A 27367-nucleotide genomic window follows, 5' to 3' on the forward strand; every position below is an offset into this window, starting at 1 on the left:
GGGGTATAATTGACAACCGGGTTTATGTATCGTGCTATGGAGCTTGGACTCCTATTGTATAGACTCTGGTATAGTATTGTATGTATATGCATAAAATGACCTTTTTTCGCTGCGTATATTTTATTTTATATGGATGTGTATAGGGTACCTGGGAACCCCATGGGGGCAGACCCTCATTCATTGTCCTGTATCGATGGTACTTTGTATGATACAGGGACATGTTAGGTTACTAATTCACCCCTGGGTCCAATTATTGGGTTCGGAGCGTGACAACTTAGTATAAGAGCTAACCAGGTTATTAGGTCTTGCAAACTTGGTTAGGCTTAGCTATGAGTACATACCAGAGTATAGGATGTTGGATGTGGATAGAGTTGGTTGAGGATTGTTCTGTTGCTAGACCGAGGTTTTTCAGCTGTATTTTGTGTTTTTCCTGGAATGACGATTTCAGTAAAAGCATGATAGACCATTGATGACTTCTGTGTCAATGTGATAGGACAGACCTGGACCTGACAGGCGGTAGTTAGCATGATTTGTGTTAGATAATTGTGTTGACAGTACATGTTGTAGGAGTCTTGATAGAACACTATTATTTTTTCAGAATGGAGCCCAAGGATAATAACTTGGAGAGTAGCTCTGAGGAGACGGTGAGTGATGAGTCTCCTTCCGTACCTCGAGGTTTGACGAGGCAGGTCCTACAGGAGATCAGGCGGAGTGCTAGAAGACGCGAACATTCCCCTACTTCTGCGGGGTGCACCATTGAGATGTTCACACGCATGCATCCTCCGACGTTCTCTGGGGGACATGACCCAACGATAGCAGAGGACTGGGTGGAGAAGACTGAGAGGATCTTGGAGGTCCTGCACTACACGGATAGGCAGCGAGTCCTCTATGCTACATTCCAACTATCAGGGGAGGTGGGTTGATGGTGGACTTCTGTGAGTCTGCTAGAGAAGTAGAGAGCCGGCGTCTCTGAGATGTCTTGGAGCCGTTTCAAGGAGGTGTTCTTCTTAAGATACTTCCCGGCTTCTATACGTGACGCTAAAGCTGATGAGTTTTCTACGCTGACTCAGGAAGATATGACGGTGCAGGGGTACGCTGCTCGATATATAGAGCTATCCCACTTTGCGCCGTTTTTTATTTCGAGCGAGTACAAGAAGATTCAGAGATTTGAGAAGGGTTTGAGGAAGGATATCCATAGGTTAGTGGGTATGCTTCAGATCCGTAAGTTCTCGATTTTGGTGGATAAGGCCACGGTGATCGAGACCGGTATCCAAGAGGATGAGGTGGATTGGGAATCGAGGAAGAGGTCAGTGCCTTCTGGTTCTCAGTCGGGATCTTGTCAGGGATCGTGGAAGAAGAGGAACAAGGGCTCAGATTACCGTCAGAATATCGAGTGCCAGAGTACGCAGGCGAGTCAAACACAGGATTGTTATACCAAGAGTGTAACGACCTGAATAAAATGGTAATCAAATAATAAAGAGAGGGAAATGGAAACCGGAAACAGAAGGAGGCCGTCGACTTCGTTGACGACATTGAACTTTGGAAGGACTAAAGGAAAGGGGGTCAGCAGGGCTTCGTCAACGAATACAGGGGATTCGTCGACGAAGGCTTTAAAGATTTCGTCGACGAACACAGGGCTTCGTCAACGAGAAAATACCGAGAGGGGTTTAGAGGCAGCCTGAATTTCATCGAAAAATACAGGGTCTCGTCGACAAAATTTGTGAAGGACTCGTCGACGAAGAACGAGCTCGTCGACGAAATCCCCTGTTTTATATATACGGAAATCCAGGAATTATTTCATTTTTTAAGAAATCTCTCTCTCTCTCTCTCTCTCTCTCTCTCTCTCTCTCTTCGTTTTTAGGCTATTTTTACCCCGAATCAACGATCTGAAATCACCACGACGCTCTTGGCGGAGTTCTCTCCAAATCTGCTGGAGCGGATCGAGGGAGAAAGCTAGTTGGAAATCATCCCAGAGTTGAGGTAAGGCTTTTTAAGCATATTTGGTCTTGCGCTAGTTAGAAGAAATGTTGTGCATATGAAAATATTGAAGTTTAATACTGGGAGTTTTCAGTTTCAAAGTATTGGTCAGGGAACCCCTTAGGTGTTAAATTTGAATGCTTTTAGGTGAAAATTTTCTACTCAATATTTGGGTTTTTGACAGTTGAGGAAAATATTGTATGCTTCGAAATATTGAACTTTAATTCTGGGATTTTTTATTTTCAGGGTGTTGAGTTAGGAACCCTGCGAGTGTGGGGCAGTTTTATTATGGGCTTTCTAAGATTCAGGTTAGGGGATAAACTAAACTAGTACTGTTTTGGAAAAAAATGCTTATATATATATATATATATATATATATATATAGTTATCATCTGATTTATGGAAAATGTATATGTTTATATATATACGTTTTATATTTGCAAAATACTGTGAAAATGATCGCATGTTGAATATGTGGAAAATCTACTGTGGCATGAGTAAAAATGTTGTGAAATGCTTTTTTTCGGGAATATGGATGATATGGATTTTTATGATGGAAAATTGGCGTACGGGCCGAGATGTTTATATATATATATATATATATATATATATATATATATATATATATGTGGATGTGATTTGCCGGCGTATGGGCCGTGCTATGTGGTTTGCCAGCGTACAGGCTGTGCTATGTGATTTTTCGACGTACGGGTCATGCTATGTTAAAATGTATAATACCGGTGTACGGGCCGATGATTTTCATAATACACGTATATATGTGAAATGATATGATTGACGTGAAAATAAATGATATGAGATATTTATGTGTTATGGTTTCAGTATATGTATATGATATCAGAACCTGGTTGGCTTGATCTAGGCTAGCACTTGCATGGTACCGTTGCTATGTGTCCATGGTCCTCGTGATCATGATATCTGTGTTAATGGTTATTTTCAAGAAGTGTACTGTTATCGCCCCTAGTGTACAGACCAGCCTGGGTAGACCCATCGGACCTACAGACTAGACTATTGACTTAGCAGTGGTCAGCCAACCATTGTCAGGTCCCGCCTTCGGGCGACACAACCCAGTCATGTAGGGGTAATACATGACAACAGCCAACTAACCTACCAGAATGATTTTTATGTTATTATTATTATTATGATATGAAATGAGATATGTTATGAAAATGCAGTATGTTCTGCCATGTTGATTTATATATATATGTTTTCCCAGATTTGATGAAACAGTACTAAATGTGTTATATATGATATATGTTGAACACGAATTACTCATGTTGCCACACACTAGTATTAGTTTATTTCCCTTACTGATAGGTGTCTCACCCCTAAATTTTAATAACTTTTCAAGAGCCTAGATAGGAGAGCAGGGAAAAGCCCGCTGACATAGTGTGGATTATTAGCCCTTTTTGGAAGGGTAAGTTTTTGGTAGGGACAGTTGGATTTTTCTGGGAATTGTCCCTAGAGTCATTTTTGGGATGTATATACTGAGAGATAGTGTTTGTAATACTCTGGTATGTGTTATGCACATTATGATGAGATGTATATAATTTTATACTTTCTGCTGCGTAGGCTTCTACTGTATGTTCTGTTATATCCTTGGTACCCACGGGTCCAGGTGGATGATGACCTGCTGAGCTGGATTGTGGGATATATAGTATTGATTTTATGATGATATTATTATTGAATAAAAAATATATGGAAAATGAGCAGGTCGTGACAAAGAGCCTCAGATGGCACGAGGGTGAGTTCCAGTCATTTGGGGATAACTGCTACAACTGTGGCCAGTCAGGCCACATGGCTCACGATTGTCGTGTACCGAAGTGAGATAGGCCTGCATCTAGTGTGAACCAGGGTAGCAATTTGATATCTCGGGGAACTATCCAGGCGAATACAGCTCCGACTAGAGTATACTCTCTTACTCCAGCAGATGCTAAACATGCAGGGAACGTAGTGATAGGTACCTTATTATTGCTTTCAAATAAAGCTTCCATTTTGTTTGATTCGAGTGCGACCCATTCTTTTGTATTTGTGAGTTTTGTTAAATTGTGTGGGGTTGAGACCCAAGTCATGAACGAGGTATTATCTGCTGCTACACCATCTGGGAGTATATCGTTCTATAGGAGGATGTTAGCAAACTGCCCAGTGTTAATTCAGGGAAAGCTGCTACCGACGAATTTTATGGTATGCGACATGTCGGGGTTTGATGTCATTCTGGAGATGGATTGGTTGTTCTCCAGTTATGCTGTGATCGAATGTCGTAAAAGGGTGGTAGTGTTCAGACCTCTTGGGGAGCAGGAGTACGAGTTTGTAGGATTGTGCGTGCGTTCGACGCCACAGGTGCTATTGGCATTATAGACGAGGAGGTTACTCTTGGACGGGTGTTAGGGGTACCTAGCTTGTGTGAAGGAACCACTGCGGGATGAGTTGAGGTTGGAGGATATTCGGGTAGTCAGCGAGTTCCCGGATGTGTTTCCAGATGATTTACCTGGTTTACCTCCGGATCGTGAGGTGGAGTTCGCAATAGAGTTGCCGTCTGGTAAGGCACCGATCTCTAAAGTTCCGTACCGAATAGCTCTAGTGGAACTTCGGGAGTTAAAGGAGAAGTTGCAGGAATTACTGGACAGGGGTTTCATTCAGCCGAGTGTTTCACCCTAGGGAGCTCCAGTATTGTTTGTGAAAAGGAAGGATGGGTCGATGAGCATGTGCATTGATTACTGTAAGATTAACAAGGTGACTGTGAAGAATCTTTACCCTTTACCTCGTATAGATGATGTCTTTGACCAGTTGCAGGGGACGTAGGTCTTTTTGAAGATCGACTTGCGGTCAGGGTATCATTAGGTGAGGGTCAGATCTGAGGATGTAGCGAAGACTGCTTTTCGAACTAGATACGACCACTATGAATTCTTAGTCATGCCTTTTGGGTTGACGAATGCTCCGGCAATATTTATGGATCTTATGAACAGGGTTTTCCATGAGTACCTGGACCAGTTCATAGTGGTGTTCATTGACGATATTCTAGTATACTCGAGGAGTTCGGAAGAGCATGAGAGTTATCTGAGGTTAGTATTACAAATTCTACAAGAAAAGAAGTTGTATGCTAAGATGAAGAAGTGTAAATTCTGGTTGAATCAGGTTGCATTCTTAGGTCATGTGGTGTCTGGAGATGGTATTTCAATTGATCCTAGCAAGATCGAAGCTGTGGTCAACTGGGCGAGGCTGAAGAGTGTGCAGGAGGTTCGAAGTTTTTTGGGACTGACGGGTTATTATCGTCGGTTTGTGGAAGGTTTTTCTAAACTGTCTAGGCCTCTGACTTGAATAACTAGGAAGGGAGTGAAATTTGAGTGGACCAGTGATTGCGAGCAGTGTTTTCAAGAGTTGAAGCATTGGTTGGTTACTACTCCAGTTTTGACTATTCCTTCGGGGGATGACAGTTTTGTGCTTTATAACGACGCATCTCTGAAAGGTCTAGGGTGTGTACTTATGCAGCAGGGTAAGGTAGTAGCGTATGCTTCTCGGCAACTAAAAGATTATGAGAAGAATTACCCTACACATGATCTGGAGTTGGCTGTTGTTTTATATGCACTAAAGATCTGGCGACATTATCTATATGATGTACAATGCGAGATTTTCACTGATCACAAAAGCCTTAGGTACTTTTTCACGCAGACAGAGTTGAATATGAGGCAAAGACAGTGGCTTAAGTTTATCAAAGACTACGATTGCACCATTAGTTATCACCTAGGAAAAGCTAATGTGGTAGCCGATGCGTTAAGTTGGAAGTCGGAACATGCTGTAGTATCTGCAGTTGTAGCTTAGCATCACATCAGACAAGATATGGAGAGCTCAGGTATAGAGTTAGTACATGGTGACCATCAGGCTATTATTGCTAGCTTGGTGATCCAGCCGACTTTGTTTGAGCGTATTAAAGTTGTGCAGGCTAGTGATGCCGAGTTAGCTGAGATTGTAGAGAAAGTGCAGAAAGGGTTGGCTGCGGACTTTAACATCTCTGAGAGAGGTGTGTTGAGGTTTGGGACTAGGCTATGTGTTATGAACGATGATGAGATTAGAAGGACGATTCTAGAGGAAGCGCACCATTCGTTGTATACGGTACATCTTGGTAGTACAAAGATGTATCGGGACTTGCGTGAGACCTTCTGGTGGAGTGGTATGAAGAGGCAGATTGCTTAGTTTGTGGAGCAGTGTCTGACGTGTCAGCGGGTGAAAGCTGAACATCAAAGGCCGACAAGGCCATTACAGCCTTTTCGTATTTCGGTGTGAAAATGGGAGCATATTTCCATGGATTTTGTGACCGGATTACCACTAGCACTTCACAGGCAGAATGCTATCTAGGTGATCATGGACAGATTGAAGAAATCTGCTCATTTCATATTGATGAAATTTAGCTACCCTTTGAGTAGGTTAGCAGACCTATACGTGCATGAGATAGTTAGGATGCACGGGATACCGTTGTCCATTGTATCAGATCGAGACCCGAGGTTGTTTACTTCTCGATTCTAGACAAGCTTGCAGGAAGCGTTGGGGACGAAGCTTACTTTCAGTACAACGTTCCACCCCTAGACTGATGGACAGTCGGAAAGGATGATACAGATCTTGGAAGATATGTTGCGAGCTTGTGTGTTAGATTTCGGTGGTAGCTGGATACAGTATATGCCACTAGTAGAGTTTGCTTATAACAACAGCTTCCAGGCTAGTATCGGAATGGCACCATTAGAAGCTCTGTGTGGTTAGAGGTGTTGATCTCCTTTGTATTAGGATGAGGTTGGTGAACGTCAGGTGTTGGGACTTAAACTTGTGCAACAAGCGTCTGAGAAGGTGAGTTTGATCCGGGAGAGGATTAAATCGGCTCAGAGTGGATAGAAGAGTTAAGCAAATATTTGCCGCCGTGAGTTAGAGTTCGAGGTGGGGGGTAAGGTATTTTTGAGAATCGCTCCGATGAAAGGAGTGACGAGATTTAAGAAGAATGGCAAGTTGAGCCCGAGGTACATCGTACCATTCGAGGTTCTTGAGCGAGTGGGTCTGGCAGCCTACAAGATTGCATTACTCCCAGCACTCTCGAGGGTCCACAATGTGTTTCAAGTATCCATGTTGAGGAGGTACGTGTTGGATCCTTCACATGTTATTAGCTGCGAGGATGTCGATATTGAGGATACTTTAGCGTATGAGGAGATGTTCAGATTCTGGACCATAAAGTTCAGAAGCTTCGTACCAAAGATATACTGTTAGTGAAGGTATTGTGGCGAAATCACGAGGTTAAGGAAGCTTCTTGAGAACTGGAAACGGAAATACACTGGAAGTATCCATAGTTGTTCTGAGTATGTGTACATTTCTCTACTTTGGGTTGGGATAGGTGGTTAGTCGTGGGGAGTGTATACTATTATGAACTCCTGAGACGATTGTATATGTAACCATAGTATTTCTCCGCCATAAGTGAGGGTATGTATATGATCTGACGGGACTGCGTTATAGTAGTCGGCGATTTTCTTTGTTAAGTCGAGTGTATATCTAATTTCATGAATGAGTTTATGAATAAGAGATAGCAAATTTCGAGGACAAAATTTTTGTAAGGAGGGGAGGTTGTAAGAACCTGAACCATAATAGATAGGTTTAATTAATGAAGAGAGGGGCGAGATGGTAATTAAATAGGCTTCGTCGACGAAGCCAGAGTTCGTCGACAAAGGCCTTACATTTCTCATCGACGAGGTGCAGCGGTTCGTTGACGAGGAGAAGCCGAGAGGTTTTTGGGAGTGCGACAAATTCAGAGGCTCGTCGACGAGGAGAAGCCGAGGAGTTTCAAAAATCGAAAATCCTAGGCTCGTCGACGAGCTATCTACATGGTCTCGTCGACGAGAAGTGGCCGGGTCAAAGGGCTATAAATAGATATTTTCATTACTTCTCAGCTAAGAAATTTCATTTTCTCTCTTTATCTCTCTAAAACTTTTCCTACTCTCCATCTCTCTAGAATTCTTCATCATTCATCACGAGAATCGTTAATTCGAAGTTGCCATGAGGATCATGAAAGGATTCTTTACAAGTTCTATGGATTGGATTTTTGGTTTGGTTATTTTTGGGTTTCAACGTAAAATCGAGGTAAGGCTCGGTTTTCATTTATGTTCCAGTAGTTTTGTAGAGAATGGAGTCGTGAGTATATTATGTACTGTACGTTGTAGGTTTTGGAACTCGGTTCGCTGTTTAGGGACCTTGGAGTTCGGGATTTGCCATTTGGGGAAAAGGTAAGGGGATTCAATTTATGTCGGTTATTTTTGAAATCCAACTCGATGGAACTGTGGTCCACAGTCATGTGTGAATTTTGGTTACTCATTTGGGGGGATCTAACGGGTAAAACTATGGGTTTTTCATGATTACAGTTTTGGGAAAAATGGGGTATTGGGTTGCATCCCTAGTTTTATTGGAAAAACTGTATGTATATGATGATTTATACTGTGTAATAGGGATGGTCGTGCCTTGACTTTATTTAAGTTGTATATGTTTAGAAAACCGTGATTTTAGATTACCAAATGGGCATGGTATGTTTGGTTATGTGAGCACGCATAGTTGTGTTTTGTGGAATGCAATTGGAACTAGGTTCTGAGTTGTTCCAGGTACTGAGAGTGTCCGGCTCTATATCCATGGGCGTATGAAATTGCTAGGTCAAGTTTGGCAAGAGTGTCCGGCTCTATATCCGAGGGCTTGAGCCTTACCGACTAATCACCGAAGGGTGTGGATCCACCAGTTTGCGCCGGTACGATGCCATGAGAGCCTAGGGCTACGCCATATGCCGGTGGCGCCGTGTATCGTGGGTCAGCTACGGGCTGATGTCGGGTATCGCGGGGCTGGCTTCGGGCCGAAGAGTGTGACGACACCGGGTTGCTTGATCATGTGTGTGCGTGCTTGTATGCACTACTGTGAACTTAGTACTGGAACTGCATTTAATTGTGTATGTGTTGTGTATCATGACAACACTCGAATATCACACACTGATATAACTTGTATTCTAGTGAGAGGTGTCTCACCCCTACTGTACGTACATATTTTCAGGTCCTTCCGGTAACCAGAACTAGTTTCTTGGTGTAGGAGCGTAGTGGTCGGTGTACTGCGGATAGCGCTTGGGTAAGTGCTAGGACTTTTGTTCTTGGGTTGTCATTTTGGGGTATGGTTGATAACCGAGTTTATGTATCGTGTTATGGAACTTGGACTCCTATTGTATAAACTCTGGTATGGTATTGTACGTATATGCATAGAATGACCTTTTTCCGCTGCGTATATTCTGTTTTATATGGATGTGTATAGGGTGCCTAGGAACCCCACGGGGGCGGACCCTCGTCCATTGTATTGTATTGATGGTATTTTGTATAATATAAGGACACGTTAGGTTACTAATTCACCCCTGGGTCCAATTATCGGGTTCGAGGCATGACAGATGGTGCTTACCCTATGCCCGAAGGCAGGGTCACCTGAAATTACTGCATCGGACGGAGTCCCGAAATTTTTGCATTTAGGAGTACTTTACCTAGGCCACCAATCGCCTTTCCCATATCCACACTGTAACGACCTGCTTAATTAACTGGTTTTTTTTTATACCATAATATCTAACATGCTCTGATACCATACTATAGAAAAATCCAATTATAAACCTAAGCAGCAAGAAGCGGAAATCATATAACATAACCATAAAACATTACATACAATACCAGAGTTCAGAAATGTTTTCCCAAAATATATACATATCACTGTTCCCCAAAATACCCTCTACTAGTTAGGGTATACAAAATCATTCCCAAAAATGTACTCACTCTCGGTCAGGGCACTACAGAAGCCCCTCTATTTGAGAGCCTAGTCTGCTCGCCTACCTGGATCACCTGAAAAATATTTCAACACTGGGATGAGCCAACGCTCAGTAAAAAGAAATATGCTATGACTAGTGTGTGGCAAATGAGCTACTATATATCATGAAATCTGTTTTCATATAAACATGAATAACTGAATGCAAAAGTATAGTGTAATTAATAAAATACACCACCCCTTTCCATGTTGCTTAACATAGTAGTATTTTAGGTTATAATTCAAAATACTTCTAGTGTACATAAGTAGAGTCCCTGTTTCTGTAAATTCGTACGTATGTAATAGTAACTGAAATTGTTCCCTGTGGCTATCTGTGTCATGACATGCCCCCTCATGACAAGGTTGTGCGGCTCGTAGGCTAGATTTACCCTGGCTGGCCAATCAGGAATAAATCACTGAACTCCATCAATCGACCTGCCCACCTCAACCCATATCTGGATGGGGAGCCTACCCTCTTCAAGGGCCTAGGTGGTCGACCTTACCACGTATTATCTGAATAGGTGGTTGCACTCATAAAGTAACATAATATCTGTAGCAACGGTACCGTGCTCTGTAGCTGCAAGTCCAACAGGGTCTGATATCATATAATATATTTCTATACATATCTATTTGATTTACCATGATTCTGAAGTATTCGTAATAACCATGATGTTGCATAACTGTACTGTAATTCATATGTCGTAATACTGAAAACTGAATAATCATAACATTGAAACTGCATAATCATAATACTGATATTCGTGTAATCATGGTACTGAGATCCGTATAATCATGGTACTAAAAATCCATAAAATCATAGTACTGAAATTCACATAATCATGGTACTGGAATTCATAAAATCATGAAACTAGCATTCGTAAAACATATACCCATACCATATTCATATTCATAAGCTTCACCATACTTAAATACATAATTTTCATAATTAAATAAGTTGTATAGTATTTTAAAAAATACCTAACATAACATATTTCTTTTACCTTAACTTTGAAAAGCCCCTATGAGATACTAGCATAACACCCACAGGGCCTCCTACAAAACACCTTGAAACCAACATATGTCAGAACATAATATCAGTATTTTTCTTCCTACATTATTTCATATAACTGCCATAAGACCAAAAATAGGTTAAAAGGCCTTACCCTGAATTTGGGATGAAATCCAACTCTGTTTTCTCGATGATCTGCTCCGGCAGATTTGCAGAGAACTCTGCCAAGAGTGTCGTGGTAGCTTCGAATCGTCGATCCGGTGACTGGTGGGGCCGGAATCGAAGAGAGAAGGGAGAGAGTGGCGTAGAGAGAGAGAGAGAGGCGGGGTGAAAATGAGTAAAAAATCCAGTTTTTAGCTATTTATAGGGCCAGATTCGTCGACGAGACACGTCACCTCGTCGACGAGTCCTTCATTAAATTCTTCGACGAAGCCCTGTATTCGTCGACAAAATTCAGAGCAACCAAAACCTCGCTCAGTATTTTCTCGTCGACAAAGTCCTGTGTTCGTCGACGAAATTCCTTAACCACTCGTCGACGAAGCCCTATATTCGTCGACGAGTCCTGACAATTCCTTGAATTTATTTTATTCTCCAAAATGCAATGTCGTCGATGAAACAAAGTCTACGGCCTCCTTATGTTTTTGTTTCTATTTCTCTTCCTCTTATTATTATTAAAATGCTAGTATTTTTCGGGTCACTACACACACTCTATCTAAGACGTGTGGTTGCACCCCTACAATATATATATAGCTACGGTACTGTACTTATAACATAACATCATATCAACAGGGCTTTATAGTCATATATTGCAATTTACATTATATAAAACTAAAATCATAATTCATTTTCATGAAACTACATAAAACAATAGCTGTTCGTAGTTCTATAAAAATATATGTTGTATACTGACTCGGTAAAAATCACCATATCATATCTGTTATAAATTGTCTCGGTAAAAATTGACATATCATAAACTCGGCATCTAGCTGTCATATTACATATCGACATATAGCCGCCGTATCATATCTCAGCATATAGTCGTCATATCATATCATTATTACACAAAACTTGCTCATTTATGCCAATTAAAACTGTACTCATGCCACACAATTTTTCATCAGGTAATTCATAAATACATAACTGCTTAAGAAAATAAATTCTGTACTGAAAATAGGGGTATGAGTATCTCCAAGTTGTTATTTTACTAAAAATATAGATATATATAACTAAATATAGGGAACACGGAAGTAATCAACCGTATCACCTTTGGTTCGTTGTAAAATACCCCTATGGTTTCAAATCCCAAATTCCCAACTAGTGAAAACGTTCCAAAAGTCGAGTACTTTAATATAAAAATACCATATTTGAATTTAATCGATTGGTTTTGAAAATAAAGTCAGTTAACAGAACCCTAGGCTTAGAAACCCTAGAAAAGCTATAATTTTACACATATAAACATTTCTAACATTTTAAATCGATAAAATCTATAAGATTAGCTGACATAATATAATCCCCTTACATGTTTTCCTGAAAAACGCCCCAAGAAACCCTAGCTTTTTGAAGTGGGGCCTGAAATACATAGATAAGAAATCCACTCCGCTAGACTTGTAGAGAAATACTCCTAGATCTTAGTGATAACTTCCGATTGTTGAATCTGGCGACGATCGGCGATAAAATCGATGAGAGAGAGAGTATAGTTCGTAGGTTAGAGAGAGAGAAAGAGAGAAAAGATTTATTTTCAAAATATCTTATGTTTCTTCTCCTTTAAGTCTTTGACCCGACCACCCTCGTCGACGAAGTGGAGCATTCGTCGACGAGCCGTAGAAGGTTGTTAGCTTTACCGTGATCCCAAGAGGGGGGGGTGAATTGGTATTTTAAAATTGATGTCCTAGGTCGATACCCTAACAACAGTATTTTCACAACCTTAAAATCAATCTAGTGCAAGCACAATAAATCAATTGTAATATGTAGCGGAAATTAAATAACACAACATAATCAACCAAACATGACCAGAAAGTAATAAAAATAAGTGACACCCAGAAGTGTTATCGAGGTTTGGCAAATTGCCTACGTACCTGCCTTGGCTAACAAGTACAAGGATTACCACTATAATGCTCACTTAAGTGGGTGCAGCGGCACCTAAACAACCAAGTCAATTAGCATAGGGCTAACCTCAACCTTTACACACAATCCTTACCAAGCTGGATTACTGCCCCCTCAGGTCACGTCTGGAATACAACAGTAGGTTCACAATAATGAAATCGGTATTGTGATTATACTTTCATGTAAAGCAGACATGTACCCAATATAAATAGTCACATACACCACTAAATGATATAATGAAGTAAGCTCAATGTGGTCTAAATGTTTACTCTCAAATATTTATGTAAGTGTTGCAATCAGTGCGTGAGAGTATAAATAATATGATCTTTGTGTCAAAATAATGATTTCAATCACAATTGTAACGATCTGCACCTTTTTCACATATATATATATATATATATATATATATTATATAAATAAATTATCATCACATCATACATTCCAACTCAGCAGGTCACAATCCACCTGGGCCCGTGGGCACCAGGGATATAACAAAACATACAGCAGAAGCCTACGCAGCAGAAAGTATAAAATCATATACATCTCATCATAATGTGCATAACACATACCAGAGTCACTACAATTACTATCTCACAGTATATACCTCTCAAAAATGAAATCTAGGGACAATCCCCCACAAAACCTAACTGTCCCTACCAAAAACTTACCCTTCCAAAGAGGGCAAACAACTGATCTAGATCAGGGGGGCTTTTCCCGCTCTCCTATCAGGGGCTCCTGAAAAATGTATAAGATTTAGGGGTGAGACACCTCTCAGTAAGGGAAATAAACTAATACCAGTGTATGGCAACATGAGTATTCTATGTTCTACATATACCATACATAACATATTCAATACTGTTTATCAAATCTGGGAAAACATACATATATATCAACATATAGCAGAATATACTGCATTTTCATAAACATATCTCATCTCATACACTAATAATAACATAAAACAATCCTGGTAGGTTAGCTGGTTGTTGTCATGTATTACCCCCACATGACTGGGTTGTGTGGCCCGAAGGCGGGACCTAACAATGGTTGGTCGACCACTGCCAAGTCAAACAGTAGTCTGTAGGTCCGATGGGTCTACCCAGACTGGTCCGTACACCAGGGGCGATAACAGCACACTTCTTGAAAATAACCACATCGACCATCCAATCTCACACCACTCCGTACAGCGGCGTTAACACAGATATCATGATTACGAGGACCATGGACACATAGCAACGATACCGTGCAAGTGCTAGCCTAGACCAAGCCAACTAGGTTCTGATATCATATACATATACTAAAACCGTGATATATAAATATCTCATATCATTTATTTTCACATCAATCATATCATTTCACATATATATATATACGTGTATCATGAAAATCATCGGCCCGTACGTCGGTATTACACATTTTAACATAGCACGGCCCGTACGCCGGCAAATCACATAGTACAGCCCGTACGCTGGCAAACCACATAGCACAGCCCGTACGCTGGCAAATCACATAACACGGCCCGTACGCCAGCAAATCTCAACCACATAGCACGGCTCGTACGCCAGCAAATCACATATACATATAAAAATATCTCGGTCCATACGCCGGTTTTCTATCATAGAAATCCATATCGTCCCCATTAAAAAAAAAACAGTATTTCACAACATTTTTATACTCATGCCACACTAAACAAATTTTCTACGTATTCAACATATCATCATTTAAACAGTATTTTCCAAATATAAATCATATATATAAATATATTTATTTTTCTTGAAACCAGATGCTATATATATATACATACATTTTCTCAAAACAAAACTAACTTAGTTTATCCCCTTACCTGATTCCTGAAAAGCCCCTAAGAAAATCTTCCCCGTACCCACAAGGTTCTCAACTCAACACCCTGAAAATGAAAACTCATAGAATTAAAATTTAGTATTTTCGTACGTACAACATTTTTTATAACTACCACTAAGTCAAATTCAACTTAAAAAGTCTTACCTCAACTTACGGATGATTCCCAACATTCCCAATCAACACCCTGGAACTGAAAATTTTCAGTATTAAAATTCAGTATTTTTACGCGTATATCACTTTCTTCAACTGTCAAAAATCCAAATATTGAATATAAAGCCTTACCTTGGATTTGGGATGAAATCCAGCTTCGTTTCCCTGACGATCCGCTCCGGCAGACTTATAGAGAACTTCGCCAGGAGCGTCGTGGTGGCTTCAGTTTGTCGATCCGGCGTAAAACTAGCCCGAAATCGAAGAGAGAGTCGTAGGAGAGAGAGAGAGAGAGAGAGAGAGAGAGAATGAACTCACACCCACCAAAAAATCCAATTCAATTTGGATTTTACTTTCAAAGCTTCTTAAAGAAGCTTGTGTTATTTTATATATATATATATATATATATATATATATATATATATATAAAATAGTAAACATTTATTAAAGTGTAGCTTCTTGAAGAAGCTTTTATACTTTATATATATATATATACACACACACACACACACACACACACACATATATATATATATATATACATGCTTTAATATTTATATTTATATATATATATATATATATATATATATATATTTGTTCCTTATCATACTATTCATTTTACTTGTTAATTTAATTAATTTATTTTATTTTATTATTTTATTATTATTTTTTTTTCTAGGTTACTACAACAATACTCAAACAAAGATACTAACCATATTTCAAATATTTCAACAAATGATTTTTCTCAAAGTATTAGCCTCAAGAGATATTTAGATTTTGTTTGTAAAAATGGTTTGATTTTTGTGTTCAAAAGATAATGCTAATAAAAGAATATTGCGACAAAGATATTTAGAACATAAGCAAATATCTCTCCAAGAATTTTTCTCAAAATGAAACACATGAGATATTTGAAAATGATTTGAAAATATTTTTAGCAACCAAAATCGAATGAAAACTCCTTAAGATATTGCAATAATAATGCCACACTCAGAAGCTCAAATGAAGTTTTCTTAGGGAAGACTTATTGATAAAGTCTCTTAAGGAAAACTTAAGGTCTTGCTCTTAAACAAAATAATCTCAATCAATCACAAATTGGAGAAAGCAAACCTTTAAGGTAAGAACACTTAATTCACACTTACAAAGGGATTTTTGGCAATATGGTAAGGTAAGTATGAGTGTAAGATACTTGGAAGTGAGTATGAGAGATTTTGGATTTCAGAGAATTTTCACTAATCAAGTTTGCTAATTAGTTCCTAATCTTAACAAATGAGGGGGTATATATAGACTACCCCATAATTATAACCATCTAGGACACATAGGGTATTATTAGTATTCTTTTAAACCATTTTAACCCAATTAACCCCATTTAAAAAATTTAACCGCAGTAAAAATAATATGGCAACCCGAGAGCACCGGTCGACCGGACTTGAGGTTCGATTGACCCAGTGGCGAAGTTCGATCGACCGGGTAAAATTTGAACTGAAAGTTCGGTCAATCAAACTAGGGTTCTCAAAGGCGATTTTTCATTTCTGCGCGGTTCGGTCGACCATGTGAATTTGAACTAAGTGGTTCGGTCGATTGGGGCGGTTGGCCAAAGCCACATGGGGACTTGGTCGATCAGGTGTTTAGCTTAATCATTAGGTGCAGTCGACCGTATGATCAAACGTTTGACTTGGAGAGAATTCGGTCGACCAGGTGACTTGAACTGGGCAGGGTTCGGTCGACCGTGCTATGGTCAAATTGTTGATCTGGTGACCGGTTCGGTCAAACGACATATTTTCGTTGTGAAGGTACGATCGATCGAAAATGCATTTTTAATGCATTTCGGTTCTATTTCCTTATGCATCACCCTAACCATATAAATACATTATGTTTATACATGTATGAGTGTCCTAGGGTTATTCTAGGTCTTTTTCGTTTGAGCTTACCTATCATATCATGCATGTGATGCATTTGATTATTACAACTTAGATCTTATTTACTATTACAGACTCATATTAAATAATGAATTGAAATATAATACAAATAAAGTCTTCAGAGTCTTCAACCTCTACTTCTTGTATCATCATTTTGATTTGCCAATTGTATATTGCACATATCCTCAGATAGCCATCGAATACAACAAGTATTTATCATTATCAAAATCAGGTGTGACCTATAAGGTCAACAAAGGTCGTTCGTCAACGACCACAAGGCTTCGTCAACGAGGCCATGCTGTCATTGTTTTTGAATTTTCCATCCCTCTCTTTTATTTATTTCTTTCTTTATTTCCTGGGTCGGGTTACTACCCTAGAACCATGTGGTGGTGTTCGATCGTCGATTTGGCTAAAGATTTGAGAAAATTTGAGGAGAGAGAAAGAGATTGCCTTATACCAGGAGTGGTGGCTGCGCCGCTTCTTTGACAAATTCACTCCTATTAAAATGTCGGTGGCGAAAAATGGAACCCAGAAGTATTTTCCGTTTTTCGATTGGTGCACGTTTGGCCGAGAAAATAGAGAAAAGAGGATGAGAGAGAGAGAGAGAGAGAGAGAGTGATTTTCTATTGGGGGTATGAAATTATATTTCATCTTCGTGAAGCTTCTAACTTTAGGAAGTTATATTATATATATTACATTAATATATTATATTATATTATTAAATTAATAATAATAATTTATTTAATTCAATTAATTATTTAATTTAATTTATTTTTATTTTATTTTATTTTTAAATTTTGAATCACACTTTACTCACATATTATTTTTGGGTTGTTACACTATTGATTAGAAGTATCAACTTTTATTTAGTTTGTTAATTATACTAAAGTTAAGTTTAAATTAATTCTATAATTATAATTCACTATATCACTTAAAATATATCATAATTCAAAAAAATTAAGAAAAATTTAACACTAAATTGATTTTATCCAATTCCTTGATCACATCTTTTAATTCTAGAAAATTCTTTCCTTTTAAATATAGCAAAATTGAAATTAAAGTGAAAATAAATTAATTGGCATGTATTCAAGGAAGAATTAATTTTAATATTAAATGAAAGAAAAAGGGACACAAATGGAGAAATGGTGATAAAAGAGAGAAATGGTGGTAATTTATTTTCAATCAATATAATGACTAATCGATCAGAACTAAAAAGGTCAAAACTCAAAAGGGAAAAAATTGAAAACCAGTAAAAATTTAGAATTTAGTTTTGAGCAGCAAAACTTTATTTTAATAAAGAAAAAAATATGACGAAAATTCTACATGTGTGTGTGTGTGTGTGTATATATATATATATATATATTATGTATGGATGTATAGTACCTTTTATTTTCATCGAATTTTCCAATCAAACAAGGAAACAGAGACCAAAACGCGTAGCGGCGAACGCGAACAAAAGCTCTCTCTCTCTCTCTGGCCAGCGATTTGGTCGGGTTTGCTATTCAGAGTCTTCATTCTCCAACCACTTTACGGTAGTTTCCTCTCCATTTCCTCCCTACTTTCTTTCCAAGAACCCCTCCGATCCGTTGTAAGCCTGTAACGTTTCCCGGCGTGATCCTGGGTTTTTTGGGTTTTCCTTTCTTACTTTTCAGTTTTAAGATTTGTTTTTTTGTAATATATATATTCATGGCATGTATTGGTGAACTAACTTGTGGGTTTTGGTCTGCCGATTCCCAGGGAATTTGGGTCGGAGTCGAATGAGCGATCACGTGGTGTTGTTGGTGGATCGCCTGGTCAGACCTGCGATCGCGCAATCGGCGACGGAGGCCGCGATCCCGGTTCCGGCACGCGGCGGGGGAGCCCCGACCGCTGACGCGGCCGGCCCTTCTTCCTCGGCCGCGGATGATGGGAGGGTTGAGGAACATGGAGCGCCCGATGAAGAAGCGCCGCTTCTTCAGACGGTGGAGTGCCGCATTTGTCAGGAGGAAGACAACGTCGGGAATCTCGAGACGCCTTGTGGTTGCAGCGGCAGTTTAAAGGTGATATCTTTTGATCTCTATGCACATTTTATTGTAGGAAATTGTTGATCTAGATGATGGGTATGTTCTGTAGCTTTAACCTGTATATAGAAGATGGGGGAAGATTCAATTTATGCGATAAAGAAGTGCATCCTTAGCTAACTTGGGTTGCTTACATCTTGTTCTCATGATCTGTTTTAATTGATTATGTTAATTCTGCGTCTGGGGTTGTATGGCTTATGATTTGCAGCTGTGTTCTTTAATGATAAGATTTAATGAGAGCTCCTGAGAGGTTTGGTTGATGGCCTTCGTCAACCCAAAATCTACATGAGGCAGCATTTTGTTGTATATTTCAAGTTAAAGGTTTTCTTTTCTCAATTTGGAATGACTTTGTAGAAATTATAAGGGTTTTATCCAAATACGTTAGTCAAATGTCTTTGGCTTTTCTTGATGCATAATTAGGAGTTATAACTGGTAGAGCCACCTTGTTGCTTATGCGATTCTAGGGGAAAATGTTCCCATTAGATGCATTACTTGACTGCCTTTTTGCAAGCAGAACAGCATTGACATCGGCCAATGTGTTTTTTTCTTATCATGTTTCTCTAGTTCCATTTGTCTGAACTTTCATTTTAGTTTTATGCCTTTTAATATATTATTTTTTATTTTTTCTTTCAACTTGTTTGCCCCCTGTTGTATGCATTTTAATGAGTTTAAATATTTTACACAGTATGCTCACAGAAAGTGTGTCCAGCACTGGTGCAATGAGAAAGGAGACACGACTTGTGAGATCTGTCATCAGGTATAATTGTTGCCTCTTAAATGCAGTTACTATAATGGGAGAGTTTTTTTGCTTATGATCTTTATAAATTTAAGTTTTATGTGAATATGTGATATACGTGCCTGCACAAATATTAATACCTTAATTGATGTCCAATTTATGAATCTGAAGTTGCTTATTTTCGAAACTACTCGATAACAGTTTTTTAAGGGAAAAAAAAATCGTAGACCAGATATTTAGTTTGTTTAAGAATTTTGAATCAAGTTTTTAAAATTACTGGAGTGTAAACTGTTTTTATGCTACACTAATTTAACTGGAAATATAATCATATATTTTGTACTTTAAATATAGGCTTATTTTTGTGTAAAGTGAGAAACTATTTGAAAAATTTTGTTATAAGGTTGTCTGTAAACCAACGTTCATTCAAGAGTCAAGTTTCATTTATGATTGGTAAAGTTCTTACAACACTTCGTGATACATTTGTTTAATAGATTATCTTGTATAATATTAGATGTTTTGGGCCTTTGGCTGTAATAGTGACGAAGAATGATTCCAAATTGGGATTTTAGTGGCAGATGTAGACTGTTACTGGATAAATCCCAGTATCACTTGCACAAGCCAAGGATTTAAGTCAATGAAGAATCGAAGATTAGCCCTTAACTGCATTTTGATAGATTTTGTTTTGTGGAATTTGTACTTTATAGATCTGAAAAAGCAAGAGATTTGTGGAGGTCAACATGATGGAAGCAGTGTAGAAGATAAATGTGATTCTAGGATCACCTTATTTTTCTTTTATTTTATTTGAAGCTCTTTCTTTCCTTGCTTTCCTTATGATTCATTCTGAGTCTAATGTTTTTATGCTTGTTGAATTGTTGGAAATGTGTTCTCTGAAAATTGTCAGTGGGTGTAATGGCAAAGGATTGCCTAATTTAAGTTGTACCATAATTTCCCAAGGATAACATTATCAGACTCTGCATGAGGTTCCCATGCTGCATTGAGAGCTTGGTCAGTACTTGCATTCTTGGAAGGTTTAGTTTGGAGAGGGCACAATGCATGCATCATTTTTGGAAGGCTTCTTTTGTTATTTGAACTCTAGACCAGGCCTAGATGTTGCACCATGGCTTAGTCTTAAAACAGTGGTATCTAGGTTATGAATGCATCCAACTGTTATGTGTGTATATTTTCTTTGAACCTTACATTATATTATGTGTGATAATTAGCAAGTGCTGCAAATGCAATCTAAGACTAGAAAGTGATACTTGGCATACATATGAAATATAAATAATACGGTAAATATTCTAACTGTGTAGGTTTTTTTGGCTATATAATTCTTTTTTTAAGTTTGTAACTTGATCTTCTGCATAAATGCGCAGCCTTACCAGCCAGGCTATACAGCTCCTCCTCCCCCACCTAACTCTGAAGATACTGCCATTGATATTGGGTAAGTTTAATATTTTATATCCTTCCATAATTTTCTGTGCAGTTGTTCTAATTTTCTGTTTCATTTGAAAATTGTTTTGGTATATCCATCATTTTCATAGCAATTTGGTGAGAATCCTTTTAAGATATAGATTTACAGCATAATCACTTGGAGTTTTTTTTGTATCTTCAATCTGTATTGCAGTGGAGGCTGGACGATTACTGGCACCCCGTTGGATTTGCATGATCCTCGGCTTTTAGCTATGGCTGAGGCAGAGCGTCATTTTCTGGAAGCTGAATATGATGAATATGCGGCCACAAATGCCACTGGAGCTGCATTTTGCCGTTCAGCTGCTTTAATTGTAAGTCCTTTATGTTGACTCATATGGATATTTAAATGGAGCAATATATAATGTGCAGCCTGCCAAAAAAAAAAAAACTCATGTTTGATATTAACTCATTTTTGCTCTTTATTAAGTTGTTATTTTAAGTTCAAGTGACAATGTAAAATGATGGGATAAGTTGCCCTATACTCGAACTATTGATTTGCTACCATACCCGAACTTCAATTTGTCTCATCAAGGATCTTAGATTACTGAAATTCTTGCAATGGCATCCCACTGTTATTTGATTTGAGGATTTTGGTATGGAACTTCGTACTTGTAACCACCATCTGTGATGTGGTTCCTAAGTACTGGAATTGTTGCAACATCTGTCCCAAACTATTGGAATTATTGCAATGTCATCCTTGAATTTCATTCATTCAAATTTTCAATTTTGATTTTTTTGAATGTTTAATTCTGGTTATTTCAATATTGCAGGTTTGTTTCTTTAAAGAATTATGATTTTTTTTTAGTTCCTTAAAAACCTTACACATTATCAAACTAAAAACTATATTTAATGATATGGTGATGCATATATTTTGGAATTTTGGGATTCATTATTTCTGTGATTGGTTGAGATTGTTGATTTCAACTTAACATGCATGATTGGTGGTCTAATTGATGGGCTTAATTGTATATGTGACATGTAGATTAAACGTTTGCAGGTCATAAAATGCTGTGAATTTGCTTTAATAGAAATGCATCACCTGCTTACCTCCTATAAATTAATCTGTTGCTACTTAATTTCCAAACTTTCCTGAAACCGAGATTGTTAGAATTGGGATACTACATAGGGTCGTTGGGAGGGTCTGTAGGATCGGATCGTAGGATCAGATCATGAATTATAAGATTCTACTTACAATGTAAAATAAATTAAAAATATATATATTTGGTGATTTATGACAACTCTCAATAAAATAATCCTAAAAACTTGGTAGTAAGTTTAAGAAATTAAAACAAATTTTAGGAATGTAGCTAGCTTGCCAGCTAGCACCTAGCTGGTTTTTCCTTAACAATTTTGAACCTAAAAAAATGTAAATAACCTGAATTGCAAAGTGTTTTGCAAAGGGCGGACTGTTGCTAGCTTATTTATTTAATAATTATAATTACAAAGAATGGCAAAAAGAATGAAGAGAAGATGGAAGAAGAAATTGCTAATCTTCATTCAATGCACTGATGTAAATTTCTCAGTTTCCGTAGTTTTGTCAGCAGACCATAAGAAGAAGAAGAATGAGAAGAAGGAAAAAAAGAAGGAAAGAAGAGGAAGAACTTTCTGTTAGTTGCAAAGAAAAGAAGAGGAAAAGAAAGCTATATGCTCTTTGCTTTGGGGGGGGGAAAAAAAAAAAAGGTCTCTGGCTTGTCAATAATGAGAGGGGGAAAAGAAAGAGAGAGGAAGAAAGTGAAAAGAACTATAAAGATGATGCATAACTGCTACAGGCATGCATCTTTAAGCTCTCCTGACTGTGAAACTCCCTATTTGTTGAAGCTCTCTACTGTTCTCAAAGCTCTTTGCTGACCTATACTGTTGCTAGAAGAGGGAATAATCCAAGCCTATTGATAGACAACCTAGGATCTGTCTATCAAGAACTCTATGCTCTCAAAAGGCTTTCAATTTTGAAGGGAGAGAGCTTTCTAGAGATGCTTAGCTGCTCCCTTGACTTGGATTGAACAAATCCTATAACATTGGTTGTTATGTTGCTCTAATTTGATGCATTTAGCCAACTAGACCAAATTTTGTGTCTATTGCAAAAGTAAAGTCTTTGGGCCAATAAAAATATATATTGGGCTTTTTTTGTTAAAATCCTATATAGGAAAAAACCATATTCCATTGCAAAAGTAGGATCAGTAGGATCGCAAGTAGGATTGAGATCCTAAGGTTCTAGATAAGATTCTAATTGGATCCTACTTTATGAAGATTCTACTTAAGATCTAGATCGATTAGGCATTCATGGACCGTAGGATCGTAGAATCACACAATCTGGATCGGGGTTTTGATAACCAAGCCTGAAACCAAATGGGATTTTAATAACCATGCCTGAAACCAAGATTGTTGAATTATTCATTCTTATTCCATATTTTTTGAAAGAAATGTTTGGTATTTCTGCATGCAATTGCTGCAAGCATGCAACTACTGCCTTCTTAACTTTAAAACTCATATGATCACATCAAAGCACTTAGTACTTACATTCTTTCCCCCTTCCCAACCATCTTAAAAAAAATTCACTGCCAATCCCACTTTTGGGTTCAAATATATCTTCCTTACAATGCCACTAATATCAGTAGCACAGAAAACTTGACACAAGTAGATTACTTGAACAAGGGACAACATTATAAACACGACGTAGACTTTCAATATCAGCTATAACAATACAGCATAAAGCATCCACACATGCGCTGCCATTGCAAACAAGCAAAGATCGTTAGCATTTTTTATTTTTTAGTAAAATATATTAAAATTCTACTGTAATGCAAAATTGCCATTACCCAATAGGACCAAGAAATTCCCTTCCCAGGTTTGCCTTTGGTCCATGAAGCTTTTAATGAAGTATTTTCATTGGAATTACAATTTGGGTTGCTGCAATCTGCACCTACAGCATATTCTGTACAGAGTGTAGAACACTAATACTTTATTATGAAGAGACAGCTTGAAATTTATGGTTGGGTATGAAACGCGGGTATAGTTTTGGGCTATTGGTGCAATGTACCTAAAATGATGTATTGGTGATCTGAGTGTTAAAAATTTCCTCTTGCTAACAAATTCCATGTGAATTTGTTTGATTTGGCTAATGTTGCTATCACTGTACTTTAGTTTTTTTTGGGTGCTGCATTTTTGTATCCATTGTGTTTGATGCCTGACATTGTTGCAATTATATTGAGCTTTCTGGCTTTGTTTCGCAGTTGATGGCTCTTCTGCTCTTTCGACATGCGCTAACCATGACGGATTCTGATGGGGATGATGAAACAGCTACCTTTTTCTCTGTAAGTGGATTGGTTTCACATTTTGTTTTTCTCTATGTATTCATGTAGTTTCCGATGTAATTACGGTCAAGCTAACTTAATCAATGAATTGATGCTCTGCAGCTTTTCATGCTTCGGGCTGCTGGATTTCTATTACCCTGCTACATTATGGCCTGGGCCATCAGCATCTTGCAGCGTCGGCGGCAAAGACAGGTCACCACCTCTAGTTCAACTGTTAACATATGATTTGTTCAGCATATGTTTCCCTTTTTATGATATGCATATGGTACATTGAGAAATTCTATGGTGGGTTATATTATAAAGGGAGTATGTAGTAGGTATACATAGATAACATTAAGGATATTTACGGGAGGGAAATGACTAATTTAGGACTCTAATTGAGACTAGGTGAGGAGATTAGGTATTCCTAATTTAGGACTTTAATTCAGTGATGGATGAACTTATGAGGAATATTCCATTTTGTATGTTGTTTGAAGATGATATTGTTTTGATTGATGAAACTTGAGGTGGAGTAGTATCTAAGTAAAATTATGGAGAGAAGCTTTAAAATCTGGATGAATTAAGAAATGTAGAAATAAGACAAAATATATGAAATATAATTTAGTCAAGCTAGCAGAATGTTGGAGAAAATTTCAGAGTTAATGGTCAAGAAATTAATTGCACTGATAGATTTTGATTTGCAGGATCTATTATGCAAGTTGAAGGAGAATTTGAGGATGTAATAGATATAGAATTGAAGGAGGTTGGGTAAAATGGGAAAGTGTTTCATGGATGTTGCATGATTGTAGATTACCCCTAACATTAAAAGGAACAACATATCCAAAAGGTAAAAGTTGGCGAAATGAGAATGTTAAGGTAGATAAGTGGTATAACTTTTAAGAGATAAATAAAAGAATAAATACAGTTGTGTTTAGTTAGGTGGAGCAAGTGATGGGTTGGCTGGTGTTACTGGTAGTAGGAAAAGAAGGGGCAGACCTACAATAATTGGAGAGGGATAATCAGCATTTTGAGAGCCTTTCATTTGTTGAAGGGTATTGTCCTAGATAGTGTAGAATAGTGGAAGAGCATTTATGTGGCTATCTTCACTTAGTGGGACTGGAGGCTGCTTCTTGTGTTGTGTTGTGTTGTGTGTTCTCTTTGAACTTTTAAAGCACACTGATCATTTGTGCAAAAGTTGGATCCAATATCTCTAGAAGTAACTGGATAATAGTGTGTTCCATATACCTTAGAGATGAGTTGCACAACGGTTGGGATTAATGCTTTTAAGACTTGCACATTGGTGAAACAGGAGGCTGCTGCTTTAGCTGCGAGTCAAGTTGCTTTCGTACTACAGTCAGGACAACAAAGGGGCTTGCAGTTTACAATAGCATCCGCACCGGTGGTGGCTTCACACCAGGAGCCTGCTTAATGTGTATATAGAGTAGACATTACATGAATGATGGAACTTCAGAAATTGTTTTTACTTGCATTTCATTCTTGCAGCGCAACTGCATTTTCTTCTGTCCGAATGATTCCTTCACTGTTTGAAAAGCCATGAAGCGTTTTAAGTTATCACCTTATTTTCCTTTCCCTGTTTCTGTTGATGTATATATGTAACATTTGAATTTTGCATTTCTCAGCATCTGTGGCTGCAGAAACTGTGATGTCAAGATCTATATTGTTTACCTCTCCATTGTGCTAACGTTTGTGTGGGCAAATAAATCTGCAGCAGTGTTTTAATATCTCCCTTGTTTGGCTTGATATTGAATTTGCATTGCTTGCTTCACTTTCTGGGATTTCTTTATTACTCCTTTGCTAAGCATTTTGGGATTTCTCTTAAAATCAAATGGAATGCAATTGGGGTTGCCAAATATATGAGGTTACGTGACATGAGGAATTACTTGTTGAAGCGAAATTAGATTATTTTTTTAAACATGTCGCACCAAACAACATATGATACAAAGTAATAAGGTTCTGCCATCTATGTTAAAAAAGAAGTTAGGTTGATTGTTATATCTAGTCCATACCTATTCTGTACAATCATATCTGGCTAAAGAAAAGTTGGGTAATTGTTATATCTAGTCCATTTCGTATTCTAGTCAATCATGACTTGTTTTGATGATCTTTGTGCAATCAATCACACGCTCCTTAATACATAAGGAGTGAAATCATCATCTTGCTTGATGCTCTTATTTTTTTCCCTTCATTAAAGGGTTGCATTAGCCCCGGCAAAATAGATAAGGATCCATTTTAACTAATCGAATTGAATCTACCACCTTAACCTTGCATAAACGAATTTGTGTGGATTATAATTTTCTAGTCTATTGACTATCTTTCTAATTTACCACAAATGATCTCATTTGAACCGTCAAGTGTGGATGTGATATAACAAATGAAAAATCTGCAATTGATTAGAGAAACTTCTTATATATAAATTAAAAGTTATTGATTAATATTTTTATTAGTTGATTTGTTTCAAAAATAGCTTTTAGAATGGTTAAGCTTTTATATTTACATTTATATGGAAAATTGGATTTCGGACGGTAGGTTTTTTGTCAATTTTTAAGAATTACATTTAAATGATAATTATGTTTTCTGTTTAAATTAGATGGTTAGTTGTTTTACTTTGATGACTATAGTTTTATGAATAGTTACATGTATTATTTAAATTTTGATTATTTATTTATAGTTTTACTCCAATGGTTTTGCTTACATGAAAGCATAATTACGAAATTATTAAATTATCAAAAATGCGCTTTTAGTTTTGTGAATATGCATTAAATGTTTTACAATTTATTACATTATAAGTTTTCACATTATTCAATTATTATGTCACAAAATAAATTATTAATTGAATAAATTACAAATTACTCACCATGGTCTATTCAATCCAAACTGCTACTTAATTGATTTGACCATATTATTCATGATTATCCATCTAA

General features: G+C 37.7%; 1 protein-coding gene across 4 annotated transcripts; it reads left to right on the top strand.

The window, feature by feature from the left end:
* Positions 1-18243: 18243 nt before the first annotated feature.
* Positions 18244-26167, top strand: LOC131144631 (uncharacterized). 4 transcript variants are annotated; one of them, XM_058093375.1, is made up of 8 exons: positions 18244-18401; positions 18607-18908; positions 19615-19686; positions 21039-21106; positions 21290-21446; positions 24366-24446; positions 24549-24638; positions 25735-26167. In XM_058093375.1, exons 2-8 carry the CDS (start codon positions 18627-18629, stop codon positions 25852-25854), a joined length of 870 nt encoding a protein of 289 aa, XP_057949358.1. In that variant the 5' UTR covers positions 18244-18401; positions 18607-18626; the 3' UTR covers positions 25855-26167. The 4 variants fall into 4 exon arrangements, with proteins under 4 accessions (XP_057949358.1, XP_057949357.1, XP_057949359.1 ...); XM_058093374.1 differs by having other exon boundaries at positions 18353-18457; XM_058093376.1 differs by having other exon boundaries at positions 18382-18499.
* The last annotated feature ends 1200 nt before the right edge of the window (positions 26168-27367 follow it).

Source organism: Malania oleifera, chromosome 12 (genome assembly GCF_029873635.1).
Source record: "Malania oleifera isolate guangnan ecotype guangnan chromosome 12, ASM2987363v1, whole genome shotgun sequence".
Classification (NCBI taxonomy): Eukaryota; Viridiplantae; Streptophyta; class Magnoliopsida; order Santalales; family Ximeniaceae; genus Malania; species Malania oleifera.